Consider the following 22,563-nt stretch of genomic DNA (forward strand, 5'->3'; position numbering starts at 1 on the left):
TTCAACTAACTCCAACTCCTACTGGTATCTAAGTACTGGTAAATAAGTTATATTTACCATTATTTTAAATTCTAGACAAACAACTTCCAGTCTCGGACAAATTTCCATAATGGCAGTAGGACATTACCCACGATACCAGGTCCTATCCCAGTTTCAAAGACCTCCGGGCAAGTTGTACCATGGATGGGAATGCAGGAATGCAAAGAATTCCCCGCCCCATCCCAGAGAACAAGTGTCTTACAGAAATCATGGTGTGCTGCATGTAGCCTGTAGAACTTCACAGCAGACCAGATTGAATACCAAGAACATTTCATCACAAAGTCTGCCACTGTTTGTTCTGGTTTATGTTTTTAAATTTTTGTGCCCATGTTAGATTTGCTGCAGACAGGAATAGAACATTTAATCAACTGGTCAGGCGACCTGGCTAACTGGTGTTGTTTTTCTTTTTTTAAGATATGGAGGAAGGCTGAGCTAATGTTATGATGGTCTTGCTGTGTAAGGCTGCAGGACATATAACAGAGATACTCTTCACCATCTGCAAAGTATAATAAAATGAAGCTGAAGGAGAATCCAGGACGTAGGGAAATGGGAACACCTGAGCATGTCCTGAAGTGCAGCCTGGCCTAAAATTCAATTACATCCCAACCTGCCATTGTTTGGCCTAGAAGCTTCCCAATCCAAAAAGCATTAAGAACAGTAGTTTAGGTGTGGATAATATTGGCAATCAGAAGCTCGTCCTCTGTATTTAAAAACAAATTTTATTTAGACACTGCAATTTTATTTAAACCAAACTTGATTTCTGATACTAACGTTCAAGTTACAGACGTGTGTTTGTAAAATGAATTTTACAAAAATTACAAAATAAAACTAAACAAGATTAGGTCAAAACCATTCTTGAAAGTTTCACAAGGTAAAATTAGTTCTTACCTGATAATTTTCTTTCCATTAGTCCCTACCGATCAATCCAGAGACTTGTGGGTTATGTCCCTCAACCAGCAGGTGGAGATAGAGAGAACCCTGAGATTTGCTATATGTGGTCATGTGCAGCCAGCTCAATCAAACATATAAAAGGCAAGTGACCGTACTCACTTGCAAATGCGCAGTAGAGACTTCCCTCTCTGTCCCGCCCCCCTCCTTCTGAGACCTCCCATGTCCCCTCCTCCCCCCCCCAAGGTAGCCGCTACCGCTCCCCCCCCCCACCCCGGAGTCGCCCCTCCCCCCCTTCACCCGGCCCGGGCCCTCTCTTCGTTATTCAACTTACAGCAGCGCCGAAACAGCAGCAAGCAGCTCAGCTTCAGCTCCCGTCGGCCTTCCTTCCCTGCCTGTGCCCCGCCCTCGCCGACGTGACGTCACACGAGGGCGAGGCACAGGCAGTGAAGGAAGGCCAACGGGAGCTGCAGCTTGCTGCTGTTTTGGCGCTGCTGTAAGTTGAATAACGAAGAGAGGGCCCGGGCGACTCCGGGGTGGGGGGGGGGGGCGGTAGCGGTAACCTTGGGGGGGGGGGGGGGAGGGGACATGGGAGGTCTCAGAAGGGGGGGGGCCTTGGAGCTGGGAGGGCTGGACTGAAGGGGGCCTTCCAGCTGGCTGGGAAGAAGGCACGGGGGGGGGGGGGCAAGGGGCCTTGGAACTGGGAGGGAGGGAATGGGGCCCCTTACAGTTGTGAGGGAGAGCAGGGGGCCTTGGGAGCTGGGGAGGAGGGCCTGGGGCCTTGGAACCGGGAGGGAGAGCGGGCAGGGGGCCTTGCAGCTGGGAAGGGGGGAGGACTGGAGCCTTGGAGCTGGGATGGAGGGACAGAGGGGGCCTTGCAGCTGGCAGGGAAGGAGGATGGCAGGGGGCCTTGCAGCTGCAACGGGAGGGGGGCCTTGGGAAAAAAAACATTCCAATACGCGCCCGTTTTAACGGGCTTAACGGCTAGTCTCAGTATAATCGATACCAAAGCAGTACAAGGAATCCCTTATGTAACCAAGGACACACTCTTCTGCCTCTCCTGGGTGAAAAACACCATGGTAGAGAAACCACCTGGAGGAGAAGTCCTCCTATACTGCTGACATCTAGAAGACTTCTGTTTCTCATCTTTTTTTTTTTTTTTTTTTTTAAAGTAACTGTCCCATAGACTAAACAGAGGAACCTGAACGGAACCAAAAAAGAGCACCAACAACCAGAACAATAATAGAATAGTAATAAATCCCAGGGAGGGCCTCTGGATTGATCTGTAGGGACTAACGGAAAGAAAATTATCAGGTAAGAACTAATTTTACCTTCCATTGCATCCCCAGATCAATCCAGAGACTTGTGGGATGTACCAAAGCAGTCCTCAAGTAGGGTGGGATCCACGTACCCGAGGTCAAAACTGATGCCTCGAAGGCTGCGTCCTGGCACACTGCCACATCCAACCGGTAATGCTTAGTAAATGTATGCACAGACGCCCAGGTAGCCGCTCTGCAAATGTTTTCCAATGGCACCAAACAAGCCTCTGCGAAGGATGTAGCCTGAGCCCTAATAGAATGCGCCCGCACCCGAAGAAGAGTCGTCTTCCCCATGGACAAGTAAGCCAAAATGATTGCGTCCCTAAGCGTCCCGCAAACAGCACAAACAGATGATCTCAGCGACGGAAGTTGTTCATGGCTTCTAAATAGTGGAGAAGAATGCGACTCACATCCAAACACAGGACGCGGAACTCACTTGAGTACTCCTCTCGCCAGAAGGCTGGCAACACCAGAGCCTGACCAAGATGAAAGCGAGTCACCACTTTAGGCATGAAGGAAGGAACGGTCCGAATACACATCCCTGCCTCGGGGAAACGGAGGAAGGGATCCCTGCATGACAACGCCTGGAGCTCCAACACTCTCCTTGCAGAGGCCATAGCCAGCAACACAGTTTTCATTGTCAGGTCCTTCAAGGACACCTGACCCAGGGGTTCGAACTGCGGTCATTGCATTGCTCAGAAAACCAGGTTTAGATTCCATTCAGGCAGCACCGGTGCTCATGGGGGCCTAATATGGTTGACTCCCCGTAAAAACGACACCACATCTGGATGAGCCGCTAGGGAGCGACCGCACAAGCGACCCCTAAAACAGGTCAGAGCCGCCACCTGCACTTTAAGGGTGCTCAAGGAAAGTGCTTTATCGAGACTTTCTTGCAAAAAAGCTAGGACAGACAATTGCGGAGCTGACTCCACCGAAATGCCCGATAACAAACACCAAGAGACAAAGGTGTGCCATACTCATGTGTAATCTGACGTGGAGTGCTTCCACGCCTGCAACATCGTGGCAATCCATGTTGTCTGGATAACCCTTACATCTGAGATGCTCCCGTTCAATAGCCACACAGTAAGCCCAAAGGGGGCGGGATTCTCCATGACTATGAGACCCAGAGTGCAGCAGCCATAGCACCGCCTCCGTAGCCTTAACACTCTCTGCGTATGACAGCATGCGAATCAGCCAGTCGTCTACATACGGGTGCACTTGAATGCCCTGAACCCTCAAAAAGGCTGCGACGACCACCATAACCTTGGAAAAGGTGCATGGTGCCGTTGCTAGACGAAGGGCATGACTTGGAACTGGTAATGCTGACCAAGAACTGCAAAGAGAAGGAAACGCTGATGAGGTGGCTAAATGGGAATATGCAAATACACTTCCTTGAGGTTGAGATCAGTCAAGAACTCCCCTGGTTGAACCGCCACCAGGACGGAGTGCAGAGTTTCAATGCGGAAATGCTGCAACCGCAGAGCCCTGTTGACAGACTTGAAATCGAGAACAGGGCGGAAAGTTCCGCCTTTTTTGGGAACCATGAAGATGTTGTAGTGACCCTGGCCGATCTCGGTAGGTGGTACTGGGATGACCACTCCCAAATCATAGCAGCTCGGATAAGGTCTCCAGAACCGCCACTCGCTTGACAGTGAGACTCCAAGAAAAAATCTGGTACGGGGTGAGCGAATTCGAGCTTGTAGTCGTCTTGAATAACTTCCAAGACCCATTCATCTGAAGTGACCCTGGCCCCACTCCTCCTGAAAAAGGGACAGGCATCCCCAATAGCATTGAGCCCCTCTATTTCCCTGCTGTCCTCTGGGTCCTGAGGTAATTGCACGACAGTCACCCCGAAAGGACTGCTGCTTCTGCTGAAAACAAGGCCGCCGGAAGGTCCCAGATCGACCAGGCCTGTAGCACTTAGCCTCCCGGAAACGGGAGCAGGCAGACTTAGATGATGCCTTACTCCAGTCCTCCGGGAGACGCTGACCTTTAGAGTCCCCTAGCTCTTTCACAATTTGTGCAAGGACATCGCCAAAGAAGAGCTTACCTTGAAAAGGCAACTGTGCCAAGCAAGACTTAAGAGGCGCCATCCGTGGCCCAATGCCTCAAACAGACCCACCGTCGGGCCATCACCACTAGGGAAATCTCTTTAACCAAAGCTCGAAGAATATCGTACAGCAAATCCGCTAGGTACGCTAGTCCGGACTCCAAAGCCGGCAGGCAATCAATGAGCTTGTCCGCCAAGGAAGCCTTTTGGACCCAGGAAAGACAAGCCCGTGCTGTGTAAGACCCACAGACAGCCGCCTGAAGGTACAAGGAAGCTACTTCAAGGCCGACTCCAGCTTTCGGTCCCGAAGAACTGTGCCCCCTTCCACCGGCAAGGTGGTCTTTTTCGTGACTGCCGTGATTAAGGAGTCCATGACCAGCATATGCAGGGATTCTAAGTCCTCTGGGCGCAAATGGCAAAGCCGTGTCGTAGCCCATGCCACTCGTAGGCTTGCCTACGGCGTGTTCCACTGCAACGCGATGAGAACGTCATGACTTTGTGGATATGAAAGGATTTGGATAGGCCACTGGTGCCCACCATAATGGAGGGGGTGGGCACTGATGGGGCTCCAAATCTGGAGAAGAGATGTTTAACACCTCTAGCGCTTGCACCGCGGAATAGCTGCACTGCCGTAGGGTCATCCCCTTCACCCGGCACCAGCTCCCCCTCCTCTAGCCCGTCAGGAGCAGCCTGCAGGGAGTCCCCTGACAACTGGCCCTCCTCGATGTCAGATGGACCAGACAAATCCTCCTCCACACTCGGTATCGCCAAACAGTCTCTTAGGGAGACTCTGGGGCATGATAGGCCGGGGGTCGAGGGCTAGCCAAGAGCCTCTGCCGCTGGATCTCCTGCAGACTTCAATAAAAATGCCCTGTGCATGAGAAGAACAAATTCTGGTGAGAAAGGAGCTACCCCTGTCTCAGCCGCTACCGAGGAAGTGCCAACAATACTCACATCTTCCATGAGTGCGGGCAGGGTGGGCTGCAATCCCACCGCCGCGGGACCAACCGCATGGGAAGAAAAAATGGTGCCGGCTGAGGCGTGCATCAGGCCTGCCGGTGGCGTTCCCACTAAAGACGCTAGAGTGAAATCCGAGCCTTCTCCTGCCGGTATTCAAGCTGGCGCCTCCACACTCTGCTTCCTGCCTTGGAGACAGCTTTAGCGCACTCCTCACAAGCACCCGACACTGCTCTTCTGTTCCCGCACTGCGAGCAGCGCTTAGCCAATTTGGACGGTGCTGACATGACTGCCCCCTGAAGCGGTACTACATGTCCTCCCACGTGCTGATTACCAAGCCCAGCGCCCTTCTAATTAGTCTGAGGGAAGAAGCCTGCAATAAGCGCAAATGCTTTGTTTTTGGTTTGTTTTTTTACCTGACAGAGAGGCAAGAGAGAAGCTGTTACACGCAGACTCAGACAATGCGCCCCAAAGGACTTTGCTAGGGAGGCTGGCGGGGGAGGAGGGGAGGGACCTGGCCCTACCAGGTATCCCCAACAAACACTATACGGCACCTCAACCCCACAAAAGACGCTCAACAGCACCCGAAGGAAAAGGATAGGAGCCAGATCAACACAGAGCTGCACAGGTATGACCCTCCACCTGCTAGATAGAGAGAATACTGAGATTGAGCTGGCTGCACAGGACCACATATAACAAATCTTGGAGTTCTATCTCCACCTGCTGGTTGAGGGACATAATCCACAAGTCTCTGAATTGATCTGGGGACGCAATGGAATCAATTCCTTATCACCAGAGGTCTCACTGATCAGTCACACTGTTGTTCAGCCTTTAAAATAAACACCCTCCCATCCCCTCCCAAAAAAAAAAAAAAAAACAGTCATCATGGTAACCCACAATACCACATCACATGTCAATAACTGTTTAAAATTTACACTGGAGAATATTAAGGTGGCTTCAGCATAGATCAATCTGTTCTAGTGTCACCATGTGTCTGCTGCCTCCTTGGGCTGTCAGCACTTTTCAGCCTGACACAATAGATGCTGAAGATGTCACAAGTGTCTAAAATAGATATATGGAGAAAGAGGTTTGCTCACTTTTTCAGATTGGCCTCATCACCTTTCGCAACGCAGCTTTTCTGAGATTTCTTGGGGCCAGCCTTCCCATTATCTTTCTTCTTTCCTGGCTGCACAACTGCATTCTTACGAGCCTGTCAACAAACATTAATAGGCAGTAAACCTCAGCCTACAGGAAGACCTTAGCACATTTCTTCCTAGAACTCATTCATCATCGTTCAAAAAAACACGAATGCAGCAGTGACAGACCAATATTGTATGTCTGTTTAAAAATCATCCACCCCATCTAAGAATATTCACAAAGCACAGTTTTCTAACTCGGCCAATATGAAATTTATATTCGAGATAAGCATCTTAACTCTTTATCCTAACTCAAAAGCACATTAGTAAAGGGTGGCACAAAGCTGCAGTTTCTACCTATCAGCGATATGCCACATGCAGCTCTTCCATGACACAATGTTTACACTTGAAATCTCTTTAAATATTTTATTTATTTTCAGCATTTGATATACTGCAAGTGATCCCCGAGGAAACTATGTGGTTTACAATTTCTATTATAGGTACTTTGCACCGTCCCTAATGGGCTCACAATTTAAGCTATATATTGCACTGGGGCAATTGAGGGCTAAGTGACTTGCCCAGGGTCACATGAAGCTGCAGAGGGAATTAAACCTGGTCCCCCAGGATCTCAACTCACTGCTGACCGTCAGGCAGCAGTGGGAATAGAACCCAGTTTCCCAGGTCCACAACCCACTGCACTAACCATTAGGCTACTCCATTCTAAAATACAGCTCTCAAGTATCACAGCTGCTTACAGAGCAGCAAAAAGAAACATTTAAGCTCTGTTGAGCAGCGGTTATACGTGTTTTGTGTACAAAGCTGCATACATCTAGTAATGCTATAGAAAGAAGTCGTAGCAGTAGTAACACAATTATCCATCTCCATCATGTCGTGCACACAAAACCAGCTCATTTGTGTAAAAGCCTGTCCTGGTGACCCCATAATCACTCCAGTTTTCAGGATACCTACAAAATCCATGTGCGTTACCTGGAAAACTCACTCCATGCAAATCCATCTTCTGTACATTTCACTGCCAACCAGGGGCATAGCCAGACCTCAGCTGGAGGGGGGGGCCAGAGCCCGAGGTATGTGTGTGTGGGGGGGGCACTGTTTAGCTGCAGACCCCCACCCGCCGTCGCCGCCCACCCTGCTGCCGCATGAGGTACCTTGTTTGCTGACAGGGGCCCCCAATCCCCGCCAACCGAAGAGTTTTCTTCAGCGCATGCACGGTGCAGGACGTAAGGCGTCAGAAACAGATGATCCCACAACGAAGGCACCAGAGTCGACTGGTGCTGAAGAAATCTCTTCGGCTGGCGGAGATTGGGGACCCCTGCCAGCAAACAAGGTACCTGATGCGGGGGCGGGCGGCGATGACAGGTCAAATGTAGAGGGAGCCAGGGCATAATCCGTGGGGGCCCACGCCCGCGTGGCCCCACATAGCTACGCCCCTGTTGCCAACATCCTGAAAACTCACCTGATTTGAATAGTTTGGGGAAACCTCCTCTGCTGTAAAAGACCTCAACAATATTCCTGACTGGCTGCTAGTTTGAAAGAAGGGTGGATAGGTCTCAGACCAATTATCCTATTTTTTTTATTATTATTTTATATTCCAGTATTGTTATTTTTTTTGTTGTTGTTACATTTGTACCCTGCGCTTTCCCACTCATGGCAGGCTCAATGCGGCAGGCAATGGAGGGTTAAGTGACTTGCCCAGAGTCACAAGGAGCTGCCTGTGCCGGGAATCAAACTCAGTTCCTCAGTTCCCCAGGACCAAAGTCCACCACCCTAACCACTAGGCCACTCCTCCACTCACAGGCCACTCCTCCACTCAGTTATAGAACTGAAGGCCCTTTGTCTACAGTAGGACGGCTACGAAGGAGCCGTTTTAATAACACTTCAATGGGATTAACAGACTTAAAAGATTTCACTTATTTAACAGTATTCAGCATTCAAGTTCCCAAACCTAAAGGACTTACATTTGTGAGGTCTCCAAAGGCCGACCTTTTCTTGGGACCTCCCTGAGGTGAAGAGGGGGATCGCTTTGTCTGACTGTTCTCCTCCTACAAGGGATCCATGGGAGGGAGGGGACAAGGGAAGGGAAGAGGAAAAAAATACAAACAATGCAAATTTATATGCTATCTCTGCCAAACCAGAACATATTTCTAGTGTTATAGTGTGGATGATTTTTAGAAAAACCTGTACATTTCACAATCCTTCAAACCAGGTCCCTATATTATACCAGCCGCTAGACTTCATTCCATCTCTCACACAAAGGTTTTAATCAAAGGTTCTTATATATCCAAAAAAGGCTCAGCCCAACGCCTGTACAGAGAATGATACATACCTGTAGCAGGTGTTCTCCGAGGACAGCAGGCTGATTGTTCTCACGACTGGGTGACGTCCGCGGCAGCCCCCACCAACCGGAAAAAAGCTTCGCGGGACGGTCGGCACGCAGGGCACGCCCACCGCGCATGCGCGGCCGTCTTCCCGCCCGTGCGCGACCGCTCCCGCCAGTTGAATGACTAGCAAAAGATGAAACACACAACTCCAAAGGGGAGGAGGGAGGGTAGGTGAGAACAATCAGCCTGCTGTCCTCGGAGAACACCTGCTACAGGTATGTATCATTCACTTTCTCCGAGGACAAGCAGGCTGCTTGTTCTCACGACTGGGGTATCCCTAGCTCTCAGGCTCACTCAAAACAAGAACCCAGGTCAATTGAACCTCGCAACGGCGAGGGTATAACAGAAAATTGACCTACGAAGAACAACTAACTGAGAGTGCAGCCTGACCAGAATAAATTCGGGTCCTGGAGGGTGGAGTTGGATTTACACCCCAAACAGATTCTGCAGCACCGACTGCCCGAACCGACTGTCGCGTCGGGTATCCTGCTGGAGGCAGTAATGTGATGTGAATGTGTGGACAGATGACCACGTCGCAGCCTTGCAAATCTCTTCAATAGTGGCTGACTTCAGGTGGGCCACCGACGCTGCCATGGCTCTAACACTATGAGCCGTGACATGACCCTCAAGAGCCAGCCCAGCCTGGTCGTAAGTGGAGGAAATGAAATCTGCTAGCCAATTGGAGATGGTGCGTTTCCCGACAGCGACCCCTAGCCTGTTAGGGTCGAAAGAAACAAACAATTGGGCGGACTGTCTGTGGGGCTGTGTCCGCTCCAAGTAGAAGGCCAATGCTCTCTTGCAGTCCAATGTGTGCAACTGACGTTCAGCAGGGCGGGTATGCGGCCTGGGGAAGAATGTTGGCAAGACAATTGACTGGTTAAGATGGAACTCCGACACCACCTTCGGCAGGAACTTTGGGTGGGTGCGGAGCACTACTCTGTTGTGATGAAATTTGGTATATGGAGCATGAGCTACCAGGGCTTGAAGCTCACTGACCCTACGAGCTGAAGTAACTGCCACCAAGAAAATGACCTTCCAGGTCAAGTACTTCAGATGGCAGGAATTCAGTGGCTCAAAAGGAGGTTTCATCAGCTGGGTGAGGACGACGTTGAGATCCCATGACACTGTAGGAGGCTTGATAGGGGGCTTTGACAAAAGCAAGACTCGCATGAATCGAACGACTAAAGGCTCTCCAGAGATGGCTTTACCTTCCACACGATAATGGTAAGCACTAATCGCACTAAGGTGATTCCTTACTGAGTTGGTCTTGAGGCCAGACTCTGATAAGTGCAGAAGGTATTCAAGCAGGTTCTGTGCAGGGCAAGAACGAGGTTCTAGGGCCTTGCTCTCACACCAAACGACAAACCTCCTCCACTTGAAAAAGTAACTCTTTTTAGTGGAATCCTTCCTAGAGGCAAGCAAGACCCGGGAGACACCCTCAGACAGACCCAACGCAGCGAAGTCTACGCCCTCAACATCCAGGCCGTGAGAGCCAGGGATTGAAGGTTGGGGTGCAGCAACGCTCCGTCGTTCTGCGAAATGAGAGTCGGAAAACACTCCAATCTCCACGGTTCTTCTGAGGACAACTCCAGAAGAAGAGGGAACCAGATCTGACGGGGCCAAAAGGGCGCTATCAGAATCATGGTGCCGCGGTCTTGCTTGAGCTTCAGTAAGGTCTTCCCCACCAAAGGTATGGGAGGATAAGCATACAGGAGGCCGGTCCCCCAATGAAGGAGAAAGGCGTCCGACGCTAGCCTGCCGTGTGCCTGAAGTCTGGAACAGAACAGAGGCAGCTTGTGGTTGGTCTGAGAGGCGAAAAGGTCCACCGAGGGGGTGCCCCACGCTCGGAAGATCTTGCGTACCACTCTGGCATGGAGAGACCACTCGTGCGGTTGCAATACTCTGCTCAGTCTGTCGGCCAGACTGTTGTTTACGCCTGCCAGGTACGTGGCTTGGAGGAGCATGCCGAACTGACACGCCCAACGCCACATCCCGACGGCCTCCTGACACAGGGGGCGAGATCCGGTGCCCCCCTGCTTGTTGACGTAATACATTGCAACCTGATTGTCTGTCCGAATTTGGATAATTTGGCAGGACAGCCGATCTCTGAAAGCCTTCAGTGCGTTCCAGATCGCTCGGAGCTCCAGGAGGTTGATCTGCAGATCCTTTTCCTGGAAGGACCACAGACCCTGGGTGTGAAGCCCATCGACATGGGCTCCCCACCCCAGGCGAGATGCATCCGTCGTCAGCACTTTCGTGGGCTGCGGAATTTGGAATGGACGTCCCAGGGTCAAATTGGTCCGGATGGTCCACCAGAGCAGTGAAGTGCGGCAACTGGTGGAGAGGCGGATGACATCTTCTAGATTCCCGGTGGCTTGAAACCACTGGGAAGCTAGGGTCCATTGAGCAGATCTCATGTGAAGACGAGCCATGGGAGTCACATGAACTGTGGAGGCCATATGACCCAGAAGTCTCAACATCTGCCGAGCTGTGATCTGCTGAGACGCTCTGGTCTGCGAAGCCAGGGCCAAGAGATTGGTAGCCCTCGCTTCGGGAAGGTAGGCCTGAGCCGTCTGGGTATTCAGCAGCGCTCCTATGAATTCCAGAGACTGAGTAGGCTGGAGATGGGACTTTGGGTAATTTATCCCAAACCCAGCAGCTCCAGAAGTTGAATAGTGCACTGCATGGACCGGAGGGCTCCTGCCTCCGAGGTGCTCTTGACCAGCCAATCGTCGAGATATGGGAACACGTGCACTCCCAGCTTGCGTAGATACGCCGCCACCACCACGAGGCACTTTGTAAACACTCGTGGGGCAGAGGCGAGCCCAAAGGGCAGCACACAATACTGAAAGTGCCGTGCGCCCAGGCGGAATCTGAGATACTGTCTGTGAGCTGGCAGTATCGGGATGTGAGTGTATGCGTCCTTTAAATCCAGGGAACATAGCCAATCGTTTTTCTGAATCATTGGCAGAAGGGTGCCCAAGGAAAGCATCCTGAACTTTTCTTTGACCAGGAATTTGTTCAGGCCTCTCAGGTCTAGGATGGGACGCATCCCCCCTGTTTTCTTTTCCACAAGGAAGTACCTGGAATAGAATCCCTGCCCTTCCTGCCCGGGTGGTACGGGCTCGACCGCATTGGCGCTGAGAAGGGCGGAGAGTTCCTCTGCAAGTACCTGCTTGTGATGGGAGCTGAAAGACTGAGCTCCCGGAGGACAATTTGGAGGCAGGGAGGCCAAATTCAGGGCGTATCCGCACCGCACTATTTGGAGAACCCACTGGTCGGAGGTTATGAGAGGCCACCTTTGGTGAAAACATTTTAACCTCCCTCCGACCGGCAGATCGTCCGGTACGGACACTTGTAGGGCGGCTATGTTCCCGTGGATCCAGTCAAAAGCCCGTCCCCGGCTTTTGCTGTGGAGGCGCAGGGGGCTGCTTAGGCGCACGCTGTTGACGAGAACGAGCGCGCTGGGGCTGTCCCTGTGCCTGACGAGGCCTTCGGGCCGGCTGGTTGTACCTACGCTTCGCAAAAGAATAAGGTGCAGCCTGCCGGGCCCGGGAAAAACGTCCACCTGTGGAGGTGGATGCTGAAGGCGCCCGGTGGGAGAGCTTGTCGAGAGCGGTTTCCCGCTGATGCAGTTGGTCCACCATCTGCTCGACCTTCTCGCCAAAAATGTTATCCCCCCGGCAAGGGACGTCGGCCAGTCTCTGCTGGGTGCGGTTGTCCAGGTCAGAGGCACGCAGCCATGAGAGCCTGCGCATCACTATACCTTGGGCCGCAGCACGAGATGCCACGTCACAGGTGTCATAGATACCCCTGGACAGGAACTTTCTGCACGCCTTCAGCTGCCTGACCACCTCCTGATAAGGCCTGGACTGCTCCGGCGGGAGCTTCTCGACCAGGTCCGCCAGTTGATGCACATAGGTCCGCATGTGGATGCTCATATAGAGCAGGTATGATTGGATGCGGGTCACGAGCATGGAGGATTGGTAGGCCTTCCTCCCAAACAAGTCCAGAGTGCGAGACTCCCGCCCCGGGGGCGCCGAGGCGGTATCCCTCGAACTCCGTGCCCTCTTGAGAGCAGAATCCACGACCGCTGAGTCATGGGGCAATTGTGGCCGCATTAGCTCTGGGTCAGAGTGGATCCTGTACTGGGACTCTGCTTTCTTGGGAATGGTGGGGTTAGTTAATGGTCGCACCCAGTTCCGAAGCAGCGTCTCCTTAAGGACATTGTGCAGCGGCACCGTGGAGGACTCTCTAGGTGGTGATGGATAGTCGAGGACCTCGAGCATCTCGGCCCTCGGCTCTTCCACGGAGACCACGGGGAAGGGAATGCTGATAGACATATCCCGCACAAAGGAGGCAAAGGAGAGACTCTCAGGAGGTGAGAGCTTCCTCTCCGGTGAAGGCGTGGGGTCCGAGGGAAGGCCCGTAGACTCCTCTGAGGAGAAATATCTAGGGTCCTCCTCTTCCCCCCACGAGGCCTCATCCTCGGTATCGGACATAAGCTCATGTAGCTGAGTCCTGAACCGGGCCCGGCTCGACGTCGAGGCACCAAGGCCTCGGTGTCGTCGAGCGGTGGACTCCCGCGCCGGCGGGGACGAAGCTCCCTCCATCGACGTCGACGGGGACTCCACCTGCGTGGCGGTCGAGACCGGCACCGCAAGCGGCAGCGGTGTCGACGGCCCCGGCGCCGGGCTAGAGCTCGCCGGCGCCACAGTCATCGGCGCCGAGGGCGCAAGCACCCCCGGCGCCGGCACAGCCTGGCGCATCAGCCCTTCCAGGATCCCCGGAAGGATGGCTCTGAGGCACTCGTCCAGGCCCGCTGCCGAGAAAGGCGGTGGGGCCGGTAGGGGTGTCGGTGCCCGGATCTGGTGGGAGCCAGGAGACTGCACCGAGGTGCCAGGACCCTGTTGCGTCGGCACCTCTATCACCGACGGGGATCTCTCCTCTCGATGGAGACGCTTCGGCGTCGACTCCTCTCCGACGTGCATCGAGGGCGACCGGTGACGGCGCTTCTTATCCTTCTTCCGATGCCCGTCACCGGCGCCGGGAGGCATGGAGGAGGAGGATGACGATCCCCCTCGGTCTCGAGGAACCGGGTCAGACAGGGTTCGGTCCCGTGGGCCACGGGCTGAGGGAGTGACCGGGGCCGACTGCCCACGCGGCCTCTCACCTCTACCCTCACCGGAGGACCGGCGGGCCGACGGGACCTGTTCTCCTGGGGTCGATGCCATCGGTGCCGATGTCTCGGGCATCGATACCGGTACCGAAGGACCGGGCGTCGATACCGATGCCGTCGAGGTCGACGTCGAGGGGCCAGCGCAAGTTCCAAAAATACGGTCCCGTTGAACTTGCCTCGCAACCTGAGTCCGTTTCCGGAGACCGAGACACAGGGGACACGACTTGAAATTGTGCTCCGGCCCGAGGCACTGGAGGCACCAAGCGTGGGTGTCGGTCTGCGAGATGGGCCGGCCGCACCGACCACACTTTTTAAATCCACTCGGGACCTTCGAGGACATCGACGGAAAAATCGCGTCGGCGAAATTAAAGTCGTCGATGGTGGCGGAAATCACACCTCGAAAATGAAAACGACCGTGCGGCCACTAGGCCGCAACGCTACGTCCCCGCTGGAAGCGAGGGAAAATGGGAGCGCGTGCTCCTTTTTTTTTTTTTTTTTTTTTTTTTTAAAGAAAGGAAAAGTGGAGCGCGCGGCGATAAATTAAATATAAAAGAAAATAAAAAGGTTCGCGTAAACGCGACGGTTTTTCCGGAGCTTAAACAGAGAGAGCGGCACAGGCACGACTCTCTCCAGGCGCGGAAAAAAAGGAACTGGCGGGAGCGGTCGCGCACGGGCGGGAAGACGACCGCGCATGCGCGGTGGGCGTGCCCTGCGTGCCGACCGTCCCGCGAAGCTTTTTTCCGGTTGGTGGGGGCTGCCGCGGACGTCACCCAGTCGTGAGAACAAGCAGCCTGCTTGTCCTCGGAGAAAGGAAGCAATCTTTCAGTAAAGCGAAGATACTTACCTGTAGCAGGCTTCACAATCTCACAAGTGGATGTTGCGAGCCTAGAATTTGCTTCCTTGGGTCTTTCGGAGGGTGTCTGCCGGGTCTTGCTGGCTTCCAGGAAAGATTCAGAAATAAAAAATGAAGGAAAAAAAAAAAAAACTCCACGGGGAGGTGGGCGGGATTGTGAAAATGTGAAGCCTGCTGTCCTCGGAGAATACCTACTACAAGTAAGTATCTTCACTTACTCCGAGGACAAGCAGGCTTACATTCTCACAGGCGGGGAATCCCTAGCATCCAGGCTCACCCAACACACCAAACATTGGTCTATTGGGCCTCGCAACGGCGAGGACATAACACAGATTAAACTGAAACTATAAACAAACTAGCTGAGTGCAGCCTGGAACAGAATAAAAATAGGCCTAGAAGGGTGGAGTTGGATTCTAGATCCCAAACAGATTCTGCAACACTGACTGCCCAAACCTACTGTCACGTCAAGGCAGTAGTGTGATGTGAATATGTGAAGTTTAGACCACGTTGCAGCTTTGCAAATCTCTTCAGTGGATGCTGACTTCAAGCAGGCCACTGACGAGCCATGGCTCTGACATTATGAGCTGTGACATGACCCCCACCCCCAAAAGTCAGCCCAGCTTGGGCATAAGCGAAGGAAATACAATCTGCTAGCCAACTGGATGTGGTGCATTTACCGATGGCAACTCCCCTCCTGTTTGGATCAAAACAAACAAACAAACAACTGCGCGGACTGTCTGAAGGGCTTGGTCTGCTCCATGTAAAAGGCCAACACTCTCTTGCAGTCCAGGGTGTGCAAGCTGCTTTCGCCAGGGTGGAAATGAGGACAGGGAAAAAGTATTGGTAAGACACTCTACTGGTTCAGATGGAACTCAAACACCTTCAGCAAGAACTTAGGGTGCATGCGGAAGACTATTCTGTTGTGATGAAACTTAGTAGAAGGTGCATCCACTACGAAAGTTTGAAGCTCACTGGCCCTACAAGCTGAAGTAACAGCCACCAAGAAAACGACCTTCCAGGTTAAATACTTCAGATGGCAGGAATTTAGTGGCTCAAAAGGAGCTATCATCAGCTGGGTGAGAACGACGTTGAGATCCCATGACACTGGTGTAGGTTTGACAAAAGCAAACCTCTCATGAAGCGAACAACTAAAGGCTGTCCAGAGATAGGCTTACTTTCTACATGCTGATGATAAGCACTAATAGCTGTGACCTGCTGTCATGCCCAAACCCTGGATGCAAGGGAGAGACGGTTCTCTGCATGCACCTCCAAGAGGAAGGCTCGGACATTCTTATCGAGCAGGGCTCCTATGAACTCAAATTGTTGAACTGGATGGAGATGGGACTTGGGGTAGTTTATTACAAACCCTAGTAGTTCCAGCACCTGAACAGTCATCCACATTGACTCCTGAGCACCTTCCTCAGAGTTGCTCTTTACCAATCGTCAAGATAAGGGAACACATGCACTCCCAGCTTGCATAGTGATACTGTGACTACCGCTAGACATTTGGTGAAAACCCTGGGAGCTGACGCCAGACCAAAAGGCAACACGTGGTACTGAAAGTGATGTGTTCCCAGCGGAAAATCAAAGATACTTCCTGTGGGCTGGAAATATCAGGATGTGAGTGTATGCATCCTTCAAGTCCAGGGAGCATAGCCAATCATTTTCCTGAATCATGGGAAGAAGGGTGCCCAGGGAAACCCTCCTGAACTTTTCTCCGACTAGGAATTTGTTCAGGGCCCTTAAGTCTAGGATGGGACGCATTCCCCTTGTCTTTTTCTGCACAAGGAAGTCCCTGGAATAGAATTCCCTGCCCTTCTTCCCCTGGTGGAACGGGTTCGACTAAATGGGCCTTTAGAAGGGTGGAGAGTTCCTCTGAAAGTACCTGCTTGTGCCGAGAGCTGAATGAATGAGCTCTTGGTGGGCAATTTGGAGGTTTGGACAACAAATTGAGGGTGTATGCTAACCAAACTATTTGAAGAATCCACCAGTCGGAGGTTATAAGAGGCCACCTTTGGTGAAAAACTTTTAACCTCCCTCCAACCAGAAAGTCATCCGGCACGGACACTTTGACTGCGGCTATGCTGTGCTGGGGTTAGTCAAAAGCTTGTTCCTTGCTTTTGCTGAGGAGCAGCAGGGGCCTCGGACGCATGCTGTTGACGAGAACGAGCACACTGGGGTTGAACCTAAACAGGCTGGCGAGCCACAGGAGCATACCTACGTCTAGAGTAGGAATAGGGAATACGCCACGATCCACCAAAATACCTCCTGGATGAGGAAGTGGCTGCAGAAGACGTCTGGCGGGGGAGAGAAGACATAGCTTCAGTGTGCTTTTTGATTTGGGCAGCAACCTCTTCAACCTTCTTTCCGAAATATTATCCCCCTGGCAAAGGGCATTTGCCATTCTGTGCTGGACAAAATGATCCAGGTCAGAAACACAGCCATAAGAGTCTGCACATTGGTATACCTTGGGCAGAGATTCTGGATGCCACGTCAAAATGTCACAAGTGCCCCTGGACAAGAACTTGCGACACGCCTTCTGCTGCTTGACCAGCTGGCGAAAGGGCTCAGCCTGAGGGAGCGCATCAACCAAGTCAGACAGCTGCCTCACTGAGTTCCGCAAGTAGACGCTCGTGAAGAGCTGGTAAGACTGAATACGGGCGATGAGCATAGCCCGATATTCATAGCCTGATACATCTTTCTCCCAAAACAGTGCAGGATCCTAGCTTCTCTGCTGGGGGAACCGAGGCATAGTCCATAGTACTCCTGGCTTTTTTTTTTTTTTTTGAGAGTGGCATCCACCACTATGGAGTTGTGGGGTAACAGATCTCACCAACCCAGGTCCCCTGTTGATCTGATACCAAGTATAAATCTTCTTGGGGACCACAGAAACAGAGGGGGCGCCCAGTTCCATACGAGGACTGCCCTGAACACCTTGTGTAGAGGAGCAGTCACCACCTCCTTAGATGGAGAAGTGTAGTCCAGGATACCGAGCATCTTGGCCCTAGCTCATCCTCCACTTTTACGGGGAATGGAATGGCCTACGCCATTTCCCGTATAAAAGAGGTGAAAGAGACTCTAGGTGGAGACAGTCTCCTCTCGGGTGCAGAGGAAGGCTCAGAAGGGATCCCATAGGACTCATCAGAGAAAAAGTACCTGGGATCTTCTTGAATGTCGGACAGCACTTCCCTCAGGGATGACTGAGCCCGCCTCAACATCAAGGACCCATGTCGAGGAGTCGGCTCTTGCAAAGCTTCCTCCAACAACGTCGAAGGAGAACTGGCCTGGTTGGCAATCAACACCAGAGCCACAAGCAGCACCGGTACTGGAGGCCAGGTGGGGCCGCAGCGGCAGGCATGGCAGATGCAGGCACTCCTGATGCACATTGCTGCATCAATCCCTCCAAAAGCTCTGGGAGCAAGGCCCAAATATGATCTTCGAGAGCCACCATTAGTAAAGGCTGAAGGGCAGGTGTGGGGTCAGGTTGCCGAACCGCCCAAGGTGCGGGAGCAGGATCTCGGCTGCTGGGAAAAGGTGCATTGGCACCTCTTGGATAGAGAGGGAGTGGTCCTCCAGGCGCTGACGCTTCTCGGGTGCAGAGTCTCTCGGCATCCCGGAGCTCCCGGCACCATGTGTCAAAGGAGATCAGCGTCTGTGCTTCTTGACCTTATTCTGATGCACTTCATCCAAACACCTCGGTGCCGAAGAGGACGATGTCGAATACTCACGTCGCTTAAGTGTCATGTCCGACGATGGTCAGTCACAGGGGGCCTGCATAGCAGGAGGCCTCGAGGCAGGTGGAGACCCACTCGACGCCTCACTGCTCTCAGTGTCTCGGGGTCTCGCAGCAGCCATCTCTACCTCGACTCCCAACGCCAATGCTTCCTTTGATGTCGCCGAACTCAATGTCGATGGAGGAGTGGCCTAGTGGTTAGGGTGGTGGGCTTTGGTCCTGGGGAACTGAGTTCGATTCCCGGCACAGGCAGCTGCTTGTGACTCTGGGCAAGTTGCCTGCCGCATTGAGCCTGCCATGAGTGGGAAAGCGCGGGGTACAAATGTAATAAAAAATAAAAATAAACACCGAAGAACTGGACCAAGGTCCAAAAAGTTCTCGTTGAGCCTCTCGGGAAATTTGCGCCGTTTTCTTCATACGAAGGCAAAGGTTGAGCCAGAGGCACTGAATACACCAAGAATGTGTATTAGTACCCTAGATGGTCCGGTTGCAATGGGAGCAACGCTTGAAGCCACTGGGAGTCTGATGACATGGAAGGGAAAATGGCTCCGGCGACATCAAAAGTCACAACTGTGCCAGAAAAATGGAAAAAAAGACACACACACAAAAAAAAGAAGAGACCCATCTGAGCAGGCCTAAATGGGGGCCAGTGACGAAAAAATAAAGAAAGCTTAAACATGGGCCAAAAAAAAAGAAAGAAAATGAGGATTAAAAAAAAATAATAATAATGACCCCCCCCCCCCCCCCCCCCCCCCCGCTGAGAACGCAGTTAAGGCTCTTCCCGTGCGTGCGAGGAGCAACGAAAAGTGCAGCTGCTTCCTCCCGTGGAAAGAAACTGAAAAAAAGCAGATATTCTGCAGGTGGGAAGGTGCTCCACACATGCGTGGTGGGATGCAGCTCACATCCCAGAAGGCTCTCAAAAAAATTTTTTGCTGGCTAATATGCCAAATCCTGGGCCATGCAAATAGTCTACCCACTTGTGAGAACTGGAAGCCTGCTTGTCCTCTGAGAAATCTAGATACACTACATCAACCACAACTGGCTCATCTTTATTCACGTTTATTCATGCCCTCAAAGAAATTACATCCACCAAGACATCTGCTCTGGACTCTAGCCTAGCAACATTGGGAGATGCTGGGAGCTACCGAACTCAGCAGACAGCTCTCGCCACATACCCCCACATACAGATGCCTAAATGCCCAGTGTGGAAGTCAGGCAAAGGAATGTTTCTCTTTCTTGCAATGTCACCTCTCTCCACAAGTCCAGCCTGCACCATCTGCTGGAGGCAGAGAAATACTGAAGTGTTCTAGGCTGCACCACTTCTTATAGTGATGTCACCAGAATATTCAAATTTCACTGCCTCCCATCTGCTGCTAGGTGGACACAATCCACTGGGGTCGAACTGGTCTAGCAGGATAAGGAATTGTATTTTTAACCAGTAATCTGAGCATGCATTAGCTAGACTTAAAAAGAAAAGCAAGATCCACCCCCCCCCCCGACTCCACCCACTGTGACTTATTACCCAATGTACAATTTGAAATAAAAGAAATTAAATGGGAAAGGTAAAAGATTTAAAGATGCAGATCATGGTTCTCCAGCACTGTGCTCTAATCTCCAATCTACTATCTCACCGTCCAGATGGAACAACGTAATTCAAATTAGTATTACCGTATCCCTCTACATCTTTTCACTTCTACTTATTCAGAGAAAACAAATAAGACAGTAGATGAAAAGAGCAACTGGTTCGGCCTGTCCAGACAACATGAATTAACTTCAGGAACCTTAACTGCAGTCATTTGAGAAGTCAGATATCAGCATCAAAGACCCTTACCATCTCTGGTATGACATTCTCCACTGGTATGATGGCTTTGCCAGCTCGTGGAAGTTTACTGGCTGCGCCTCTGGAGTTCCTCATCACAGGCATCTCTGAAACTGCAGGGGGAATAGAAGGAAAACTCATTGGTAAGAAGTAACAACGAAGCAAACCAAAATGGTGCAGAATGTGTAAGCACAAGTCCATCAATTGGCTCCATATTAAAAATGCTGAGCCAGCCATAGCTTCAGCCACAGTCTTGTATTCTAAGAATACACAGACCCAAACAGGATAGAACCAGAACAGAGTTAGCTGGTCCTTTCCAGGACACAGAATCAGTCAGTAATCCTAGACCTCAAATGCCCCAAAGATAAGGTCCAGGGCTCTCCTACAGTTAAAAGAAAGCAATTATCACTGGTCACATCACATAAAAACTTCTTACCTGATCTATATATGAAATATGGTCTTTAAAAAGGTCTACTTGCCTAGACAGGAAACAGTAAGCAATGTAATTTGCAGTTGAAATTCAAGTATACAATTTCTTCTCCCCATTTAGCCAGCCATATTTGCTATTGTGCACCAGTGACTTGGCTGTTTATTGGTTTAACGTTTCCCTGGGATGTGAAGGAAAGGTTAACTTCAGCCTGGGGCTCCCTGGACAACAATCCTATAAAGTTGTACATAATGAAATTCTATCCTCCAAACAGCTAACATAAAATAGGGAATCTCACTATTTGGGGGGTGGGGAGTTGGAGGGAGGGCAAAACAGCTGAAATTGTAGAAAACCAAGAACAAAACCAATTCTACCAAAGCTCAGCTTCTCTGGATAGAGCCACAAAAGGGATAATTATACCACTCATCCCACAAAAGACCTCAGTACGGGTCAATTACTTTATAATATTCACTTACATTCTGTGAATCGCAGTTTCTCGCCACCAAAAGCAGAAAATGCAAATATTCTTTTCCTCACACAAAAGAGTACGGGCTTAATTTCATAAATAGGTGAACAGGATCACCATCATGAATGCACATTTTGCATCATGTTTTCTCAGTACAACAAGCGCCATACTTTTGTGTAATTAAGCACTTTTGGTACACTTGGAAAGCTCGACTCAAAAACAGTAAGAGGAGAAATTTAATGCTCTGGAATGAACAGACTGGCTTGGCAATTTGTCTCTTTAAACCTTTCCTCTAGGTTTAACATACGAGCCCTTCAGACCAAAAACTATGTCATAGTAACGTGGAGGATGATAATTGAACAGGGGCGCCCATCTCTAAGGACGGCCCTGTAAAGGGGCGGGGCAACCCGTATTATCGAAACAAGATGGACGTCCATCTTTCGTTTCGATAATACGGTCGGGGACACCAAAATCATGAAATTTAGGTCGACCTTAGAGATGGTCGTCCCCAGTTTTTGGCGATAATGGAAACAGAGGACGCCCATCTCAGAAACGACCAAATCCAAGCCATTTGGTCGTGGGAGGAGCCAGCATTCGTAGTGCACTGGTCCCCCTGATATGCCAGGACACCAACTGGGCACCCTAGGGGGCACTGCAGTGGACTTCAGAAATTGCTCCCAGGTGCATAGCTCCCTTACCTTGGGTGCTGAGCCCCCCAAAACCCACAACTGTACAACACTGCCACAGCCCTAAGGGGTGAAGGGGGGCACCTACATGTGATTACAGTGGGTTTTGAAGGGCTCACATTTACCACCACAAATGTAACAGGTATGGGGGGGCCTGGGTCCGCCTGCCTGAAGTGCACTGCACCCACTAAAACTGCTCCAGGGACCTACATACTGCTGTCAGGGAGCTGGGTATGACATTTGAGGATGGCAAAAAATATTTTAAAAGTTTTTTTTTTAGGGTGGGAGGGAGTTAGTGACCACTGGGGAAGTAAGGGGAGGTCATCTCCGATTCCCTCCAGTGGTCATCTGGTCAGTTCGGGTACCTTTTTGAGGCTTGGTCGCAAGAAAAAATGGACCAAGTAAAGTCAGCCAAGTGCTCGTAAGGGACGCCCTTCTTTTTTCCATTATCGGCCGAGGACGCCCATCTGTTAACTATGCCCCCGTCCCGCCTTCAGTACAGTGCCAACACGACTCCTTAACTTTGGTTGTCCCCACGACGGAAAGCAGTTAAGGAAGCCCAAAATCGCCCTTCTCCTTCGAAAATAAGCAGGATAGTAACATAGTAGATGA

At 51.4% G+C, this 22,563-nt stretch overlaps 1 protein-coding gene across 1 annotated transcript in view; it reads right to left on the minus strand.

The window, feature by feature from the left end:
- The window catches only part of CCNB3 (cyclin B3), a 92,452-nt gene that overhangs the window by 64,097 nt on the left and 5,792 nt on the right, over positions 1 to 22,563 (minus strand). The window contains exons 2-4 of the mRNA XM_030210455.1: positions 20,385 to 20,485; positions 8,366 to 8,449; positions 6,351 to 6,463 (exon numbers count right to left, since the gene is read on the minus strand). Of these exons, the coding sequence (XP_030066315.1) occupies positions 6,351 to 6,463; positions 8,366 to 8,449; positions 20,385 to 20,477 (290 nt within the window). The 5' untranslated portion in view covers positions 20,478 to 20,485. The remainder of the gene's footprint in view (positions 1 to 6,350; positions 6,464 to 8,365; positions 8,450 to 20,384; positions 20,486 to 22,563) is intronic.

This window comes from Microcaecilia unicolor, chromosome 7 (genome assembly GCF_901765095.1).
Source record: "Microcaecilia unicolor chromosome 7, aMicUni1.1, whole genome shotgun sequence".
Lineage (NCBI taxonomy): Eukaryota > Metazoa > Chordata > Amphibia > Gymnophiona > Siphonopidae > Microcaecilia > Microcaecilia unicolor.